At 33.3% G+C, this 16,799-nt stretch overlaps 1 protein-coding gene across 1 annotated transcript in view; it reads right to left on the bottom strand.

Moving 5' to 3' along the window:
- The window catches only part of sotv (exostosin glycosyltransferase sotv), a 727,528-nt gene that overhangs the window by 300,428 nt on the left and 410,301 nt on the right, over window positions 1–16,799 (bottom strand). Inside the window, exons 6-7 of the mRNA XM_089595800.1 lie at window positions 3,189–3,369; window positions 2,961–3,127 (exon numbers count right to left, since the gene is read on the bottom strand). Coding sequence (XP_089451926.1) covers window positions 2,961–3,127; window positions 3,189–3,369 — 348 coding nt within the window. The remainder of the gene's footprint in view (window positions 1–2,960; window positions 3,128–3,188; window positions 3,370–16,799) is intronic.

The following is a 16,799-nucleotide window of genomic DNA, read 5'->3' as shown; positions in this document are numbered from 1 at the left end:
CAGTAAATAGAATTAGAATGAAATGGAAAAGAACAAGAAATCTCTTCAAAAAGCTTGCTTTGGAGTGAATCGAAGTCTATCGTTTTAAGTAGTTGTGCTCGGAAATTTATAAGTTTGGTATATGAGTGAGCGTAGGAGGCTATAAAAAAAGCTAGTTGCAAGAAAAACATTGTAATTTTTCGAGTATTCCTTATACCACTAAAAATTGGTAAATTTTTACCGTATTTTATTTTTGCAATTGCTGGCTTAATTGCTTCAGGTGCTTTTACTAATGATGTAATTAGAGTTGTCGAGGCTATTAACGATGCTAAAGTCGCTCAAAAATAGCTAGAGGAGAGTAATAGGCATTTTAAAGAAATAAAAGCACTTTAACAAAGAAAGGGCTCTTTTCAAAACCGTTTAAGAACGTTTAAGGTCCATATATAAGGCGCGGGAGAAGCTGAAACAATTTTAAAAAAAAATTTTCTGTGCAAAACTGTCTACCAAGCTCTCACAGATCATAACCTGATCAAATTTGCTCAAGTTTTGAAAATTTAGCCATCTGTTGGAAAAAATACGACATAACTTAAATGATATGGAAGTCGACAAATATTAAATAGTTGGATTAACAAGTTTCATAAAAAAAAAAAAAAAAAAATTGTCTCTCCTAGTCACAGTTTAATGCTTGAAAATGCTAGTTAGATTAACATTGAAGACAAAATATCTATTATCAATGATCATTTTAGTTTGTAAGTGTTAATACCTTTCAGTATGATTTTGCTAAAGATTATTGCAAAATTGTGGTGAATGCAAAACATAAATTAATTCATACCAGATCAAGCAATTACGTTGATGCAATGATATAAGTACCTAACAATCAAAATTTTGAAAAGTACAAGCTGATATTGACTTAGATTGAGTGGTTTGTGACTCATATAACTAAATTAGACAGGCGAGAAATTCGTTTGCTCGATATTACTGTAGAAAACAAGCCTCTTTCTATGAGTTCTTGCAACTGGAAGTTGTATAAAAATCCTCTATTACTAAAAACTTCTAGGTTTGTTTGGACAGTCAAAACATCTAATCAGTTGGCAAAATCTCGTTATATTATTTTGGACTTTCAGAAAAAAACAAAAAAATAAGCCTACTTCTAATATCAGTCTCTTCGATTATAACAATATTAGCAATGTAAAATTTCTTTTAACCCACACTAATATTTTCATGAAAATGTTAGTCTTGATATTCATAAATGTTAGTTTTCAACAATATGTATAAGAATTTTTAAGCAAAAGAATCGAAACCAATGCTGAATAAATCAGATTTTTACATGATCGTATCACAGAGTACAATCCTATCAGTAGTGACGTAAGAAAAGTTGTTTAATCACGTCCATGGAATTGCAAAATATTCGAGTCTTCAACATAATGGAGTACGTGGTGAATATCCAGGGCTTTAAAGACATGGCAATAATTATGTGCTTGAAGAGTTGACGATGCTTTTACTTCATGGAGATGATGAGCCACTAGTATTCTTCTTTTAGCCACCAAATTCTTGCGTAGACCAAATGATAAATATAAACGCGTAAATGTGTTTTCAGCTGACCTATCATGAATAATGTATACACTAAGGTGATATTAACTATACAGAAATTGATAATGTGCTTCATGAAAATCTTAAAGATGCTTAAAAAATTTTTGTAATTCGAGAACTGAAAAAAGTGGCTTTAAAGCTTTAATTTTCAAGTTATTAGTATGACTGATTATACACCATTTGAGCTCCCAACATTGGCTACTGCATGCCCCCACTATTATGCTACATATAGAACTTGACAGTCGCATCTTTGACTCAGGGGTAATGAAAAAACCACCTTAAAGAAATGAATTGAATTTTACGTTACAATCATTATTCGAGTAAGCTTTTCTCATACTATCCTAACGATTGAGACCTAATAATTAATTGTTATTATCCACAGAAGATTTCTTAAATTAATTAATTAATACATGGCACATAATTCATAGTGAACAGCTATTTATCATATCAACAGTTTTAACTCATTCCAAATCGTAGGACATTTGGAGATCATAATATCACTGTATCTTCTTTACTGCAAATAGAGACGTAAAGGGGAGAGAGTGCAGCACGACAGCCAGAGTATTGAGACCGATCTGGAGCCGCTTTGATAGAGAGCATAACACATCCAGCACAAGAGCCACACTACAGCACTATTAGGTATGCCTGTGATTCCACAGCCCCCTACGACTACGAGATCAATATATAAGTTAGATAGCTCCGTATCTCTATAGAGCCAAGTGACCCCGTATCCTCTTAGCTATAGTACATCAATCTTTGATTACAATATAATCCCCATCACAGCTTTTGCTTCCACACCTTAATTCTAATTTTAGTGAAATGGTCAAAATAATTAAATACATTTCTGACACTCTCTTTTCTGTAGTTACTCGTCCTAAAACTATGTTTTGATTTTGTGGATGTATGCATCTAACTGTAATAAAAATTTCTCGTATTTTGCGACGGTGAAAAAATAGTTTTCTGTTTTATTGTTTCTGTTAAAATTGTTATTAAAAGTACTCATTAACTTTTATTCTTTGTGATAAGATTTATTCAATATAAACCGTTTTAAAACTATTTTAAAAGGTGTAAAAAATAGTTTTGTTGTCTACTCCTGCAATAACTTGGAAAAAAGTAACTTTTTGAAATACTTTGTATGAGCATTAATTAAATGAAACATTATTTGCACAGCAATGTGCTCCAATTTTTTGGTTGCCACCATCGGTATAGTTATATTCATGAAAAAAAGTACTTTGCAGAAGAAGCTTAAAGGTTATTCCTCCAAGCATAAGAATGAAAACTTGAAGCTGTTTAAAAGTTACAGAAAATAATCCTTAATAAGAAAATAACATTCTTATAATACTCTGAAAAACAATGTATATTTCAAAATATCAATTATATGTTGTACTTACCTCGAACGCAAATTCGATTTCATCTTCAGTTAACATGATAATATCATCATCTATTGCAAAAATTGCTTCAGTTTCTATGTCATCAAAAGGATAAAAACGATTGGATAACAAATTTTCATCTGTTAAAATAACTTTCACTGTCTTATGAGTTTTAGGCCACCTTGAAACTAAAAAATTTGATGAAGTATTGAATAATATCTTATATTTTATATTTCTTTGGCTACTTACTTCTTGGAGGACTTTTGTATTTATTGTTCCAAATAACAACAATTTTCGTAAGACTTTTTACTCTTGACAGTTTGTTAATAAGTAAAAATAGTAAATCTAATCTATCATAAGTAAGAATAACAGCTGTAAATCCTTCAGTTCTTGAAATAGTTAACGGAATGAGTACTGGAGACACGATTTCCTAAGAATATTAATTTTTTTAGAGCATTTATAAGTTAAAAGCAAACGTGATGAAAAAAATCAGGTTCTGTAAGAAAAAAGCTGGACTAAATATATTGTAATGCATTATTGTAACCTAAAATTCTTAGAAACAACATCATATGAACATCCTCTTTAATAAAAGAACAATTCGAAATAGAAGACCATTAATTATATAATTATTAATTTATCTTGATAATCAATTTTTTTCCTACAAGTAAACTTTTTTCAGCCATATGTTAACCTGTTTTGTTGACTTATCTTTCACAATAATGTATAGTGTAATCAAGCTTACGTAATATTATTGCCTTAAGCTTAACAGGAATTCTCCTTTTGCATTAACTAAGAAGTTATATACAAGAATTAGATTGTATCATTGATATGTAAGTTTTTCCAGACCTAAATATTTATTAATTAACCACTACTTGCATTTATACAAGATAAATAACTGTGACGAGGATTTTTCTAGCCGATCAACAGCCATCCCGGATCCCCTCACAAAACTCTCACTCATTTTCTTACCCTATCCCTACACTCTGGATATCTCTCCTCCGGGAGGTCTGCCACAGGTGTCTGGCTCGAGAACACCAAACACTCCTGAAAAGAAAATAGAAGGGGGTAAATGGGGGCACTACTTCTTAATAAACACTCGCGGATATAAATTCTCACAGCGCTCTCGCGCTATTTATTCACCTTAAGGCACACTCTCCACAACTTCGCGTCTCTCTCTCTCTCTCCCTTTTCATATATTTATATACTGGCACACTAATCTCGCGGTAAATATCTTCGTGCTGTCACCTCAGGTCGTCCTCTTTGCCAAACTCCTCCCTGGCTCGACTGTTGGTGGCCAGCACCTAGGCTACACACACACACATATACACAACCTCAAGCATACTTTCCGCTCAATTATATCTTTCCTATCCCTATATAACTCCTACACCCATTTATCCTGACTCACTCGGATCGTCCCTAAACCTTTACCTCGAAATAACACCTAGTGCACCATCCTCCGTGAAGTGACCTTCTTTCTGTCCTCGCCGTCACCCAGTGCTACCTGGAGTTCGTCTCAATCGTCGTGTAGACTCGGCGGCACGATTGACTCTCGGGCAGTATTGTTCGGTGCTCTCCTATGCTCTCTTTTTAGATCCCTTTCCTCACTCTCTGCACTACCAGTCACTTCTTCCTTTATCCAATCACTTTCTCTTTCCTATCTGCTTTCTATGTCGCTCCACGCAATACTGACTGCATTATGGCAGTACACTTCAACAGATGCGCGCGCCTCTCCCGTGTATCCGAAAAATCTCCAACACGCCTAAAAACGGGTATATTATTGAAGGTTTCAAAAACTAGGGAATCGACGTGGCCCCTCGGTGCTCACACCTCTCCAACGTGTCGCGAGCCCTCGCCTATCTCCTTCTCTATCTTACACACATGCTCACCCAATCATACCTCACACACTTTCAATCCCTTTTATGGTCTTCGGTCCTTCTCTCTCCTTTGGCTTGTAGTCCGCGGCACCGAGAACACACATTAAGTAATGTGTTATAGATGTACATATAGAAAATATATATGTTATTGTAGGACTCGGTAGCCACCGATGACTTGCCCCGAAATATAGGTATACAGTGACGTGATAGCTTTAGCTACCACATCACATAACGTTTTACACAAATTTCCGTGTTAATCATAAAAACAATAGTGAAAGACTTTCTAATGGTAGAATTTTTATTCAACTTATTTTAAAAAATTAACGAAAATATTCCTTCTCGAAATATTTGTGGATTAACGTCTTAAAATCGTATTCTAGTACTCATTTTATAAAGAAAGGATAATATGAGATTGGCATGTGCGTACACGAAGAGGATTGAGCGCAAACGTCTAGTTTCATTAATTGAGATACACGCTTGTCGTGCAAATTGAGTTATATATTCAGCTGTAGAAAAAAAACACTAGCCTTAGTTCTTAGTTAAAGTTTGGTTTTTTCTCTTTGTTATCGCCAATTCAATTATTATCGTGTCGCGATTCTTCCTCGCAGTTGCAACTAAATTCATTGTACGAATGTTTGTTTAAACAAATAAGTTGCTTTTTTTTCAAGAATAATAACTCAAATGCTGTTTCATTTCGTTATTATTACCTGCAGAATATTATATGAAGTTATATGAGTCTCTGCTGATCGAGCGAATTATAGCAATATTAACATTTGGTAGCAGAGCAAAGGTTTGGGGAATTTCAGAAAATAAAATTCTCATTTTTATTATATTTTCGTCTCTTTCAAAACAACGCACTCATACACTTGCATTTGTCCACTGGACGTTGCATAAAAGGAAGAGAAGAGAGCACAAGTTATCAGTTTCCTCTTTCTGTGGATTTTTGCATTTTGCGCCCACACAGCCGAGCTCATTGTCTTCTTCAGGTTGCGTGTCCTTGGCTGTAAGTTATAGAGTCTGCAGGGAGGGAAGGTATCTTCGGTGAGGTATACACAATGCTTTATTTATGATTTTCTCTCTTTTTCTTACTCTTCACTGCTGTTCTTTTTAAGCTTGTATACATCTCGATACGTTCGACTTCTGACTTGTCAATACTGCAAATAGATTACATGAATTATTAACTTTGTAACCTTATTTGAAGCTAGTTTTGGTATTTCTTATCACTTTCGTGATGGATAAGATATTCAAGGCTCAGTTTAAATTATGTTTCAGAATTACAAATTTTTACGTGAATTCTACTAGCAAGGTCAAGATTAAAAGTGAGACACAACATCATTTGGAAATGCGATTAAATATCCTAATTAATTATTGGAAAATGCTTACTAGCTGTCATGATGATCTCCCGAAGTATGAGGATAAGCTCAAGAACGAGGATTATTTCAAAAATGATGTTTGTACTTTTATCGTGACTGTTAATTTAGAAGCTAGATCACTGATAGTCGGTAAAATCGAGGCTCTTAAAGCAAATTTACTACTATCGTCAAATCCCCTACCTATTAGTAATTCAACCGCAGAAGTTCAAATAACCCTACCTTCTTTACATCTTCCAACCTTTTCTCATAAGCAGTTTTCCTCGATTGTTAAGAATAAGGCAACTATTTCTAACGTTGCAAAGTTGTAACACCTTATGAGCACTTTATCAGGTTCAGCCACGCAGCGCCTAAAGGAATTAGAACTGACCGACGCGAACGTTCAAATCTTATGGGATAAGTTGATAAGGCGGTATGATCATGTTCGAATTCACCTATTTAACAGTATTGAAAATCTCATTCAAGTACGGCTGCTAAAAAAACGTAAACGTTCCTAAATGTAGTGTTCTACATTGATTTAGTCCTTTCTTGGACGAACAGGGGCTACTACAAGTCGGAGGACGACTTGACCGTTCGTCATTATTGATATATGATAAAGTAATTGTATCAACAGAGGCAGGTGACTCTCGCAACGAAGCAAACTTATACCTCTAACATAGCGCCTAGAAAGGGCTCACGCTAACACATACATTAAGTCTATCTAGTTTCAGGTATAGTTCTAGCCCGTTGTGCCTGTACGCACTAGTATGGTCGTGTGCGTGGCCCCCTTCTTTCAACGATTTTTACTGAGACAAGAGCTTGTGTTCACGTCGAGCTCTCGCCTCTACTCACTCCTCGGTTAACAGAAGGCCAGCGCGAATCCTCTGAAGCACAGCCAGCTGCGCCAAAGTCAGCAACTTTCTCGTAGCAACAAGTATTTATCGTTTCAAGAGCCTTTTGCAGCCATCTATCTCGCCTCGTCTGAGATCACTTATATCTTTCCTGCCTTGCAGAAAGTTTTCAAATATCGTTTCAATTATATTTTTTGTTGATTGAGCAATACGCTCGTCAAAGAAATCGACTTGTATATTCAGCTATACAAGAAAACTCTAGCCTTAATTCTTAGTTGAAGTTTGATTTTTTCTCTTTGCTATTGCCAATTGAATTTGTATCCTGTCACGATTCTTTCACGCGTTTGCGACTCAATTTATTTTACAAATTTTTATTTAGATAAATAAGTTGTTCTGTATCTCAGAGTTATAGTTCGAATGGTGTTTAATTTCATAATTATTACCTGCAGAATATTATATGAAGTTTTGTTGAATTTCCAAGACGTCGATGTACGACAAGAAAAGGGAGTATACATGTATTTGAAAAGGTGATTCATGGCTTGATTAGCTTTAGAGTCTCTAATAATTGAGCGAATCATAGCAAACATTGACAAATAGTTAACGTCGATTCGGTCTGGTCAATCTGATTATCTGATTAGAACCTTTCTTCATCTATTATCGCTTCCGGCTTGGTCACGCCCTCGTACACGGATTTTGTCAAAAAACACACATACATCGAAAATAATCAATAAAAGTGCTTACATCTCCTGTAAAAAGAGCCAGGCATCGTTTCGATACCATAAGCCGAAAAAGTATAACAAAATTAACCTTTGTGTGTGGTTATGGTAGTTAACACTTGTGATGCGGCATCAAACTCTATTTGTTGATACGCTTTGTTTGAATCTAATTATGACGGTAGTGCATGACCTTGTACGGTCGCTAGAACATCTAATTGTGCCAAGCTGTCCTGGTACAACATCACACTCTGTGTAAATCGAAAAATTTAATCGTATCATTCTCAACATTTAAGTTCACAGTAAATAAATTAATATGACTATTAATGCTCTTTCTAAATTTGATGTTGTTACCATCTATTTTACACATGCAAGCCAAGTGTTTCGTTTGGTTACATATACGACGCACATACCCACAGAATCTTCAATTCAACCCTATACGGTTTGTGTATCATCAAGAAAAATACTCGATGCCTGATTCTGGTTAGTTTTTCTCACTGGAACTTGACTTCTCTTCTGACCCTTGTCATTTTGAATCTCTTTGGTCTTTGTTAGATTACTTCTGCGTCTTCCTTAACTTTACCTTTACAAAGTTCACAAAATTTTTCACCAGCAGAATGTGGGCTGCGTCATGAGTCACTGTTTTTATAGTCAAAACCTTTTTAAATTGCCAAATTCAAGGTCAAATTTTTCTAATATAAAAGCATTTTCTTAGTGTTATCATCAATATAACCATAAAAATTGATTACGCCGATGACTATTTAACTTTTTTGCAGAATTAAAGTACTGTGATAAAAACTCCAAATTTGAACCAAATTTACCAATTCCACCTCTTTCTATTAGCGAATTTTTCTTAAGCTTGAAGCGCTTAGTGCTTTTATTAGGTACTGGCTGTACATGTTTTTCTGTAATATCAATTAAGGCCTTATAATCCTTTAAAGCCTTGCTGTCTAGCATGCACAGATTTCTTTTCAAGGCGTAATTTTACTTACTAAGTAAGGTTAAGAACAAGGCTACCTTCTAAGCTTTGTTTATTAAATTAGCTTCAAAATAGAGCTCCAATCACCGAAACCACAGCTCTTATCTGTTTTCTTTATTGTAAAACGGTTTCATGGTTCTAACTATGCCTTGTCTAACCATTGCACTAAGTTTTTCTGTTAACTCGTTAATTTTACCGTTCGATTTTGAATTGATTGCTATTACACCCTATAATTCTTGTAAATGCTCAAGAAAGAAACTTTTGCTCAATGTACACTTAGTATACTCGTTACCTCTGACCGTTATGATACAAACACCTAACATGGCAAGCACTTGCCCTTTAAAGGTGTATACTTTACTTGTAGACTTGCAATATGCTCTACGTAGTCTCAGCGCGAACTACGTAGCAACATTAAAGAAACAAAAAAAAACCTCACCATTAATCCTCATTGGCAATGTTACATATTGAGGTAAAGAAATAAGCACAGTAGTTTGAGGCACACATTTATTGTTACTTATAAAGGAAAATATATGTAGGTTTAGAGAGACAGTAAGACGACTACGCTTTGCATATAGTCGTACTTGTAATGTAATGCACTTGCTTGCTCGTTACAGTGTAGATGCTTGCTATAGATGCTGCATGGCGCTACTTACATATACTACAATATAGTTATTCTTTGTAATCTATGAGCTTTCAGATTTTATGAAATTTAGCTGGTTGTTGAACTCAATTGTTAGTAATTATTATAATCATTTTATTTATTTCTATGATTTAAATAATTAACAAGGGAATTCACATGAAGAGACCCAATATTATACCCAATATCACACATTACATATTTTATTGAAGTCTTCCGTTTTACAGTGTCATATGCTACAACTTTTTCGTACATACTCTGCACATCGTTGTCATTCTAATTACTTACAATATTTTTTACAATGTTTGGTATGTAGTGATCAATTTATGCTTAATACATGTCATCATATAATCGGATACTTTTCTGAATGCACGCAAATTACACTCGACGCAATGTATAATAAATTTGTATAAATGATCAAACGTTACTTTTTTAACACTAAATTTTGATGATACTTATTTGCAGCTCATTTTGTTTCTTTGATCTCGGCATTTTTTCATCATAGCTCATCATAAGCTTCAAGGATCAGTTGGACCCAAAAATCTTGATGTTTTGCACGTTACTATTGTCCGTCAGCAAATAATTTTCTATGTTGGAAAAAATCGATTTAACCTCGCTCTAACTAGAAACTTTTAAAGGAATTTCTTCGAAATCTACGCACTTCTTTGTATTCAAGTCTACTATATATTTTTTCACCAAACTATTGGTTCAATTCGTAAAGTTTGCAAATAATCTAAGGAAGCAATTATTGTTGATGCTGCTTTGAGATTATCAGTTCCCAAGTAGGTCAGTTTTACTATTTCAAGCCCCATTTTAATTATCAGTTTCCAAGATTCAGAAATCAAAAATATACAAAAAATCGGAAATTTTCCGTAGAGTTAGATGCACTGTAACTTAAACAACTAACATAATGGGGGCTGATAGAAAATTGAGGCTGCAGTTGGAAAAAAATGTTTCTTTTGTATAAAAAAAAGGAAAGGTTCGTATTAAAAAAAGTTTCATACAAAAGTTTTGGTAATAAAAATTTAGTTGGGACTGAAGGTGTTAAAAAACAAATTTATTTTTAAAAAACCGTTCACATCCCTTTTTTTTAATGCTTGTATCTCGGTGAAACACTTGTATTTTTTAACTTAATTTGGTGAAAGTGTAGCTATTGGCTTAAGGAAGAAGAAAGTTTTTTTTAAACTTAAACATGTTGAAAAGTTTTTGCAAAATCGATTTTTTGTAAACTAAGACTATTTTTTGAAACCTGTATAGCTCATAGACCCTTCGATTTTCCCCAGCTATTTGGGGCTTAAGAATTTCTCTTAAGTTTGCTCTAACGTTTGTCAGTATTGCGCGCTTTTTAAATTGACCAATAATATGCAGAAAGTCAGTCCAAAATTTTTTTTTTTTGTTTCATAATCAAAAACACCATTTTTTTATTAAAAAATTGTTTTCTGTTTATCGTTGCTCATACTATTGGATAGCTGGTATTTTTTAATGAATTAACAAAAAAAATTTTTTATGTATGACCTTCTAGAGCCAAGATATTTTTTTTTTTTTTTTTTTTTTTATTCGGGAGGACGCTTTATACGCCGTACCGCAATCAGATTTGGACATATTTAAGTTACTTTTAAAAAAAATATGTTGCATCTACATCGCATAATGTTCAAAATAAAAGCTGTCAAAGTTAACCGTGCGAAAGCTACTCACTATCCCTAAACGCTTACATCTATATGTGTGGTGTACAACATTAACTTTGCGTAGAGCAGCCATAACGTATACATTTTATTTTTATGTGAATGTACAAACTTTAAGGTAATCGATAAGGTAGGCTTGAAATTCATGCCACAGCTGTCAAGAAATATGAATATGGTTTGAAACTGTAAAAAATGCAGTTATTCAAATTAGAAGAATTTTTTACTCCAAGTCTATGAGTTTCACGTATGTACAGTAAAATGGTGCAGGTAAATAATAAGTAATGATTATGTATTATAAAAAAATAATACTTTTATCATAGAATATTATCTCACGCATACAGTATGTAATAAGGTTTTTAACAGAAAATTTTTACAATCTTCTTTTTTTAATACATCGCTTATCCTTATTGTCACTACCACTATCGTCACTATTTTCAGCGATTATTGACAAGTCAGCTTAACTGATGACATCATCATTACAAATGTTATCCACAGCCGATTCTTCGACATCGGTCTCATTTAGAATCACTTAAATATCATAATCAAGATCATCTGTGACAATGGCAATTCGTTCCATGTTAGCGCAACTTTCAGTATTACAGGTTAATGACATGTTGGAACACTTTAATCTATTTTTTTTGCAACTACAAATCTTGCATTAACAGCCGGTTTCGCATCTGCATGCTATCGTCTAGAACCATTGGATATGAGCTATAATTCGGAAGCAGATTATGACTGTCAGTAGTCCAACCCCATTGTCCAGGGTCTAGTAAGTTGCCGAGCCATGATTGTAGTTACAAACAAGTTCGGTAGGCATTTTGAACGGCTAAGCCCTCGGTCGGTAAAAGACTTGCTAAATTGAATGACGACCTTGATGTTGATTTTTTTTTTAACAGAAATCTTAAATCATGAAGTGTACCTTCGTATTTTGTGGTAGAGTACAAATATGTTATGTTTTTGCATCCAGCTCGAGCAATGTCGGTGTCTAAAGAATTTTTGTCATAAAAAACCTCGAAATTTGGTAGCTGCAACTTTCGTTTATCAAATGCTTTGCAGATTTAATTTTTGCCTTGTTTAAATAAACAAGAGGTTGTGTCATAACCTTATATAATATATGGATACAAACACTGCACTAATGTTAAATGAAATATGCATTACGATACATGTGAACGTCACTAAATACCATTCAAAAGTAAGCAGACGAAAAAAAATAGAACAAAGTGGAGTGGCCAAGGACTTCAAAATATCTCCCCCTCTCCCCCCCTACATACTCAGTGCAAACGTTTGCACGATGCAAACGTTGAGCCCAAATTATAGTGGTTTTAAAAAATGTCAGTAATGTTTTGTCAAGTCAAAACTTTTTTAATTAAAATTATAAGTATTAAACTCACGTATGTCTATATCTAATTACTGTACGACGAATGATGCGTCCTCACGAATTCAAACAAAAAAATAACTATCTTGGCTCCAGAAGGTCGTACATGAAAAAAATTTTTTTTAAATTTATTTTAAAATACCAGCTATCGAATGGTATAAGCGAAGATAATCAGAAAAAAATCTTTTTAGAAAAAATGCTGTTTTTGATTACAAAAAAAAAAAAAATAATAATTTTTGGACCAACATTTTATGTGTTAGCGGTCAATTTAAAAAGCGCGCAATACTAGCAAATGTTAGAGCAAATTTTAGAGAAAGTTTTAAATCCCAAATCACTCAGAAAAATCAAAGGGTCTATCAAAAACTTTTCAATACTTTCAAAATTTCCAAAAAAATTTTTCCTTACGACAAGAGCTACACTTTCACTAAATTTATTTAAAAATATAAATTTTTTACCGAGATACAAGCATTTTAAAAAAATGGGATTTTAAAAGTTTTTTTTAAAATAAACAATTTGTTTTCTTATACTTTAAGGTCCAACTAGCCCAGATTGATCCGTAATTTATATTTCTACAACTTTTGTGTAAAACTTTTCTTACTACGAACCTTTCCTTTTTTTTAAACAAAAGAAACAGCTTTTTACCAACTTGGGCCTTAATATTCTATGGGCCCCCATAATGTCAGTTGTTTACATTTTAGTGCATCGAATTCTACGGAAAAATTTCGATTTTTTTGCTTATTTTTGATTGCTAGATCGCGACTTAGGACCACTAATCACACACCAACTAGCCTAATCTTCTGTTTCCAGAACTCCATTTTTGACAGGCCTAACTTTTTCCTACAGTTATCTGTTAACTGTCAGATGAATGTCTTAAGTCTGACAGTTGCTTTTTGATTAAGCACAAATGTATGATACTCATTGTACGAAAAAACGGGGTATAAAAGACGTTAAAAGGTGGTACATCACATTTGAACTTGTCAAAACTACGCAACCAAGCATTATGTATGGTATTACTTGGAAAGCAAGTATAAAGGCGAGACTACAAAAACGTTAAATGTAACGTCTTTTACAAAATACTTAAAAGTATGGTCAAAAACGCCAATATTTTTTTTATTTCTTGGAAGTTATAACAGTCAGTTACTTTACTATAAGGAATACGCAGACTACAAACTTTAAGCACATACAGTTATAAATAATAAAAGCTCAGAATGAAATTTCATATCAATGATATTTTACTACAACTATTTTCTATGCAGTATATTGGACATCCACCGCTATCTTATACATGGTTTATATATTTTTTTGTTGCATCTTAATGAAAGAGAACGTTTGACGATTTCGTCATTATTTTTCAAGTCATCAGAAGAATGATAATGAAATTTTCTGAATTCAAATCCGTGACTTATGCAAAACGAAAACATTAAACAAAATTAACTGCGTAAATTTGAGGGTAGGCTTCGTAGCTGTTTAACATAACAGTGCAGTTTTTACAATTTTTTCGGACACGATTAATGTTATCCAGTTTATGCGGTTGTGAATCACAGCTACCGTTTATCAGCATTTATAGCAACCCAATGCACACCTATTTTTGTACCATTGTTAGTGTTTATGACAAGTGCTATCGGTTTTGTCGACACCCATGGAATCTTATCGGACGAAAATACACTCACAGTTCGCCAAGGAACTCACGAAAGTAGCTGTAGTATCAGCAGACTGCACAAAGCTAATTTTGTGTTATTTTTAATAATCTCTTGTCGATATTGCGTTTGCAGAGCGAAGATTTAAGTTTGTGAGCATTATCCCAGGCACATTAATGTGTTCGTTAATCTGGCTTTAATGCTTGATGCATTCAATGATTCACTACTAATAAGGCTTTTGAAGGTGGGCCGTCAATTTTATATTTCAAATACATCACTTAACAATTTGTGATTTTGTGCAATTTATACCACTTTTTACAACCTCTGACGTGAGCTTGAAGTGTGTTCTTTGCAATATTATTCAAAGTTTTAAAAACTGCTTTCAAGGGCACTTTACCCTCAAAGAAATCAAGTCCATGATAATATAATGTCGGGACACAAAAAATTTTGTCGTTGCGCCTTCTTACTCAATTTTCATACGCAAAAAGGAGGTGTTGCTACCCAATTTTTGAAAGAACCATTGTTCAAATTAACGACGGCAACTCCTTTCGGCACTGTCATTTTTTTAAAACTTGAAATACGAAATGTTTACAATGAGGCCCATTGATTTTTATAAATAGTTGAGCGTATTAACAAAAGCTGAGATGAGAGACAGTTGACGTGCCCTAGCAGTGAGTGTAAGTACACGTATTTAGTGGCGTTATCTACCATTTAACTTTAACTATGATTTGATGTGGTGGATCTAGTTCGAGAATATTCTCGTACTCAGCATGCACTTCAAAGTAAACATTCAGAGTTGGGACGTCAGAAAATCAAACGTCCAATCTAGCGGTGCCGTGTTTAATAAAGTTCTAATGAGAATATTCGTTGGCTGACAAATCTGGTGTTAAATCAAAAGCACAGAGGCAGTAACTATTGTCTGACACTTATGATTTCAAACTATCTTTCTAAGTTTTTTATTAATCTCAATTATATTCTGAAAATTTAACACACGTGTTCTAATACGTCATGGCTCTATCTATCTCTCTTTATCGTCATTACTAGATTGTAACTCGATGTTAAAACTAAAACTTTACTATGAGTGATGCGCTGCAGCTTAGAATGAAGAAAATATATTTTCCTTACGTCTTCCCACCAGGGTGAAAATCTAGACCGGCTTCGGTCTAATATAAGTTTGTCTAATCAACATCTTCATCATCCACTGTGTTCTCTACTTTTGTTACAGAAATTAATTTTGTCACATGAAATAAAGTTAATCCAGCTTTCTTTTTTCGTATTTATTTTGAACATTGAATTTGCAATCTTATTTATTATCTCGAATGGGCCAATGTATAATTCATCTTATTTCTTTCTGTTTAATTTGTAGCCATTTTCTATGTATACGGTATCTTCAACAATGAATTCATAATATTTTATGTTTTTATCAAATAATTGTTCACTGTAATTGTGTGACTTAACAATCTTTTTATAGGCCAATTTTCTATCTTTTATCCAATCATCTGTATCATTTTTTCAACTTTTGGGGTAAAGTAGTTGCATTAGTGCCATCTATGAGGTACTTTGGTGAAAAACACGTAACTGTGTGTTCTGTTTCATTACATCTATCTACACATTCTCTGGCGACTGTCATCCAGGCTTCTGTTTCGTCTAGATTTTTCATTGCACGCCTAATTTTGTTCACTAATTTCTGATTCAGTCTTTCGTTGAAACCGTTTCAAAAATATGTATTCAGCGATGTAAAAATCAGTCTTGTTTTATGTTTTTCTAGGAACTCTCTAAATTATTTAGAATTTATACCCAGGTACTAATTCGTGAGGGTTATTCTGATTTGGTCCGTTTTCAGTACTTCTTTGACTAACTTAACAAAACCACATGCAGTTTGTGTTTTTGAAGTATCAGTAAACGCATACCTTGTAGAATGGCCCACTAATAGATGGAGATATTTTTTTGTAGATCTAGATCCACCAAACCCTTCAATGGTATCGATAGACATAATTCCAAAAGGTTTTTATGCAGGTTGTAAGTGTGATAGTAATCCATATTTCTTTTGATCTCTTGACTCACATTTTTTACAAATTTTACAATTACTACAAATTTCTTTTTTATTTTTTGTCAACTTTTTTGATGTGTACAAAAGGCTAATTTTTTTTGCATCTGTGTTACACCTAAGTGACAGCATTTTTCATGTACATCTTTCAGTAAACGTCTACTTAACTTTTGTGACAGAAGTATTTTCTCTTGGTTATTTGCTTTCTTATAAAATATATTCCTTTTTTTCATTAGTGTTTCGTTGTTGTTTTTTATTGCTTTATCATTTCTTTGATCTGTCTTGATGTCTTCTATCTTTAATAAGTTTATTCTTCTTAAAGCTTCTCCTTTAATTTCTTCTGGCTGTAATATTAAATTTCTACTCAAGCAGTCTACTTCTATATTTTGATTTCCTAGCATATATTTTATTTTAAAGTCGTATTATCACAGGTAATAAGTTAAGTCTCCTAATTCTTTATGTGTTCTATTTTTTTTATTAATTTGCTCCAAAGGCTTGTGATTCAAATATACTGTAAATTTTTTTTTGATGAGCCAATGTTGCCGATAGCTGACAGTTTTTTTTAACCCTAAGCATTCCAGATGTACTGCCTTCTTTTTTTTTAGTTCGTTTAATTTTTTGAGAAGTACCCCACTGTTTTTTCTTTTTCATTAGGCTGTCTTTGTTTTAATACTGTACCAATACCTTCTTATGATGCATCACTAGAAATTATTGGC

This window comes from Copidosoma floridanum, unplaced genomic scaffold, assembly GCF_036245765.1.
Source record: "Copidosoma floridanum isolate Cflo_tuat_1 unplaced genomic scaffold, Cflo_Japanese_pri ptg000028l, whole genome shotgun sequence".
In the NCBI taxonomy this organism is placed as follows: Eukaryota; Metazoa; Arthropoda; class Insecta; order Hymenoptera; family Encyrtidae; genus Copidosoma; species Copidosoma floridanum.
The sequence above is the reverse complement of the archived record's forward strand: the minus strand, read 5'-3'. Positions and strand labels throughout refer to the sequence as shown.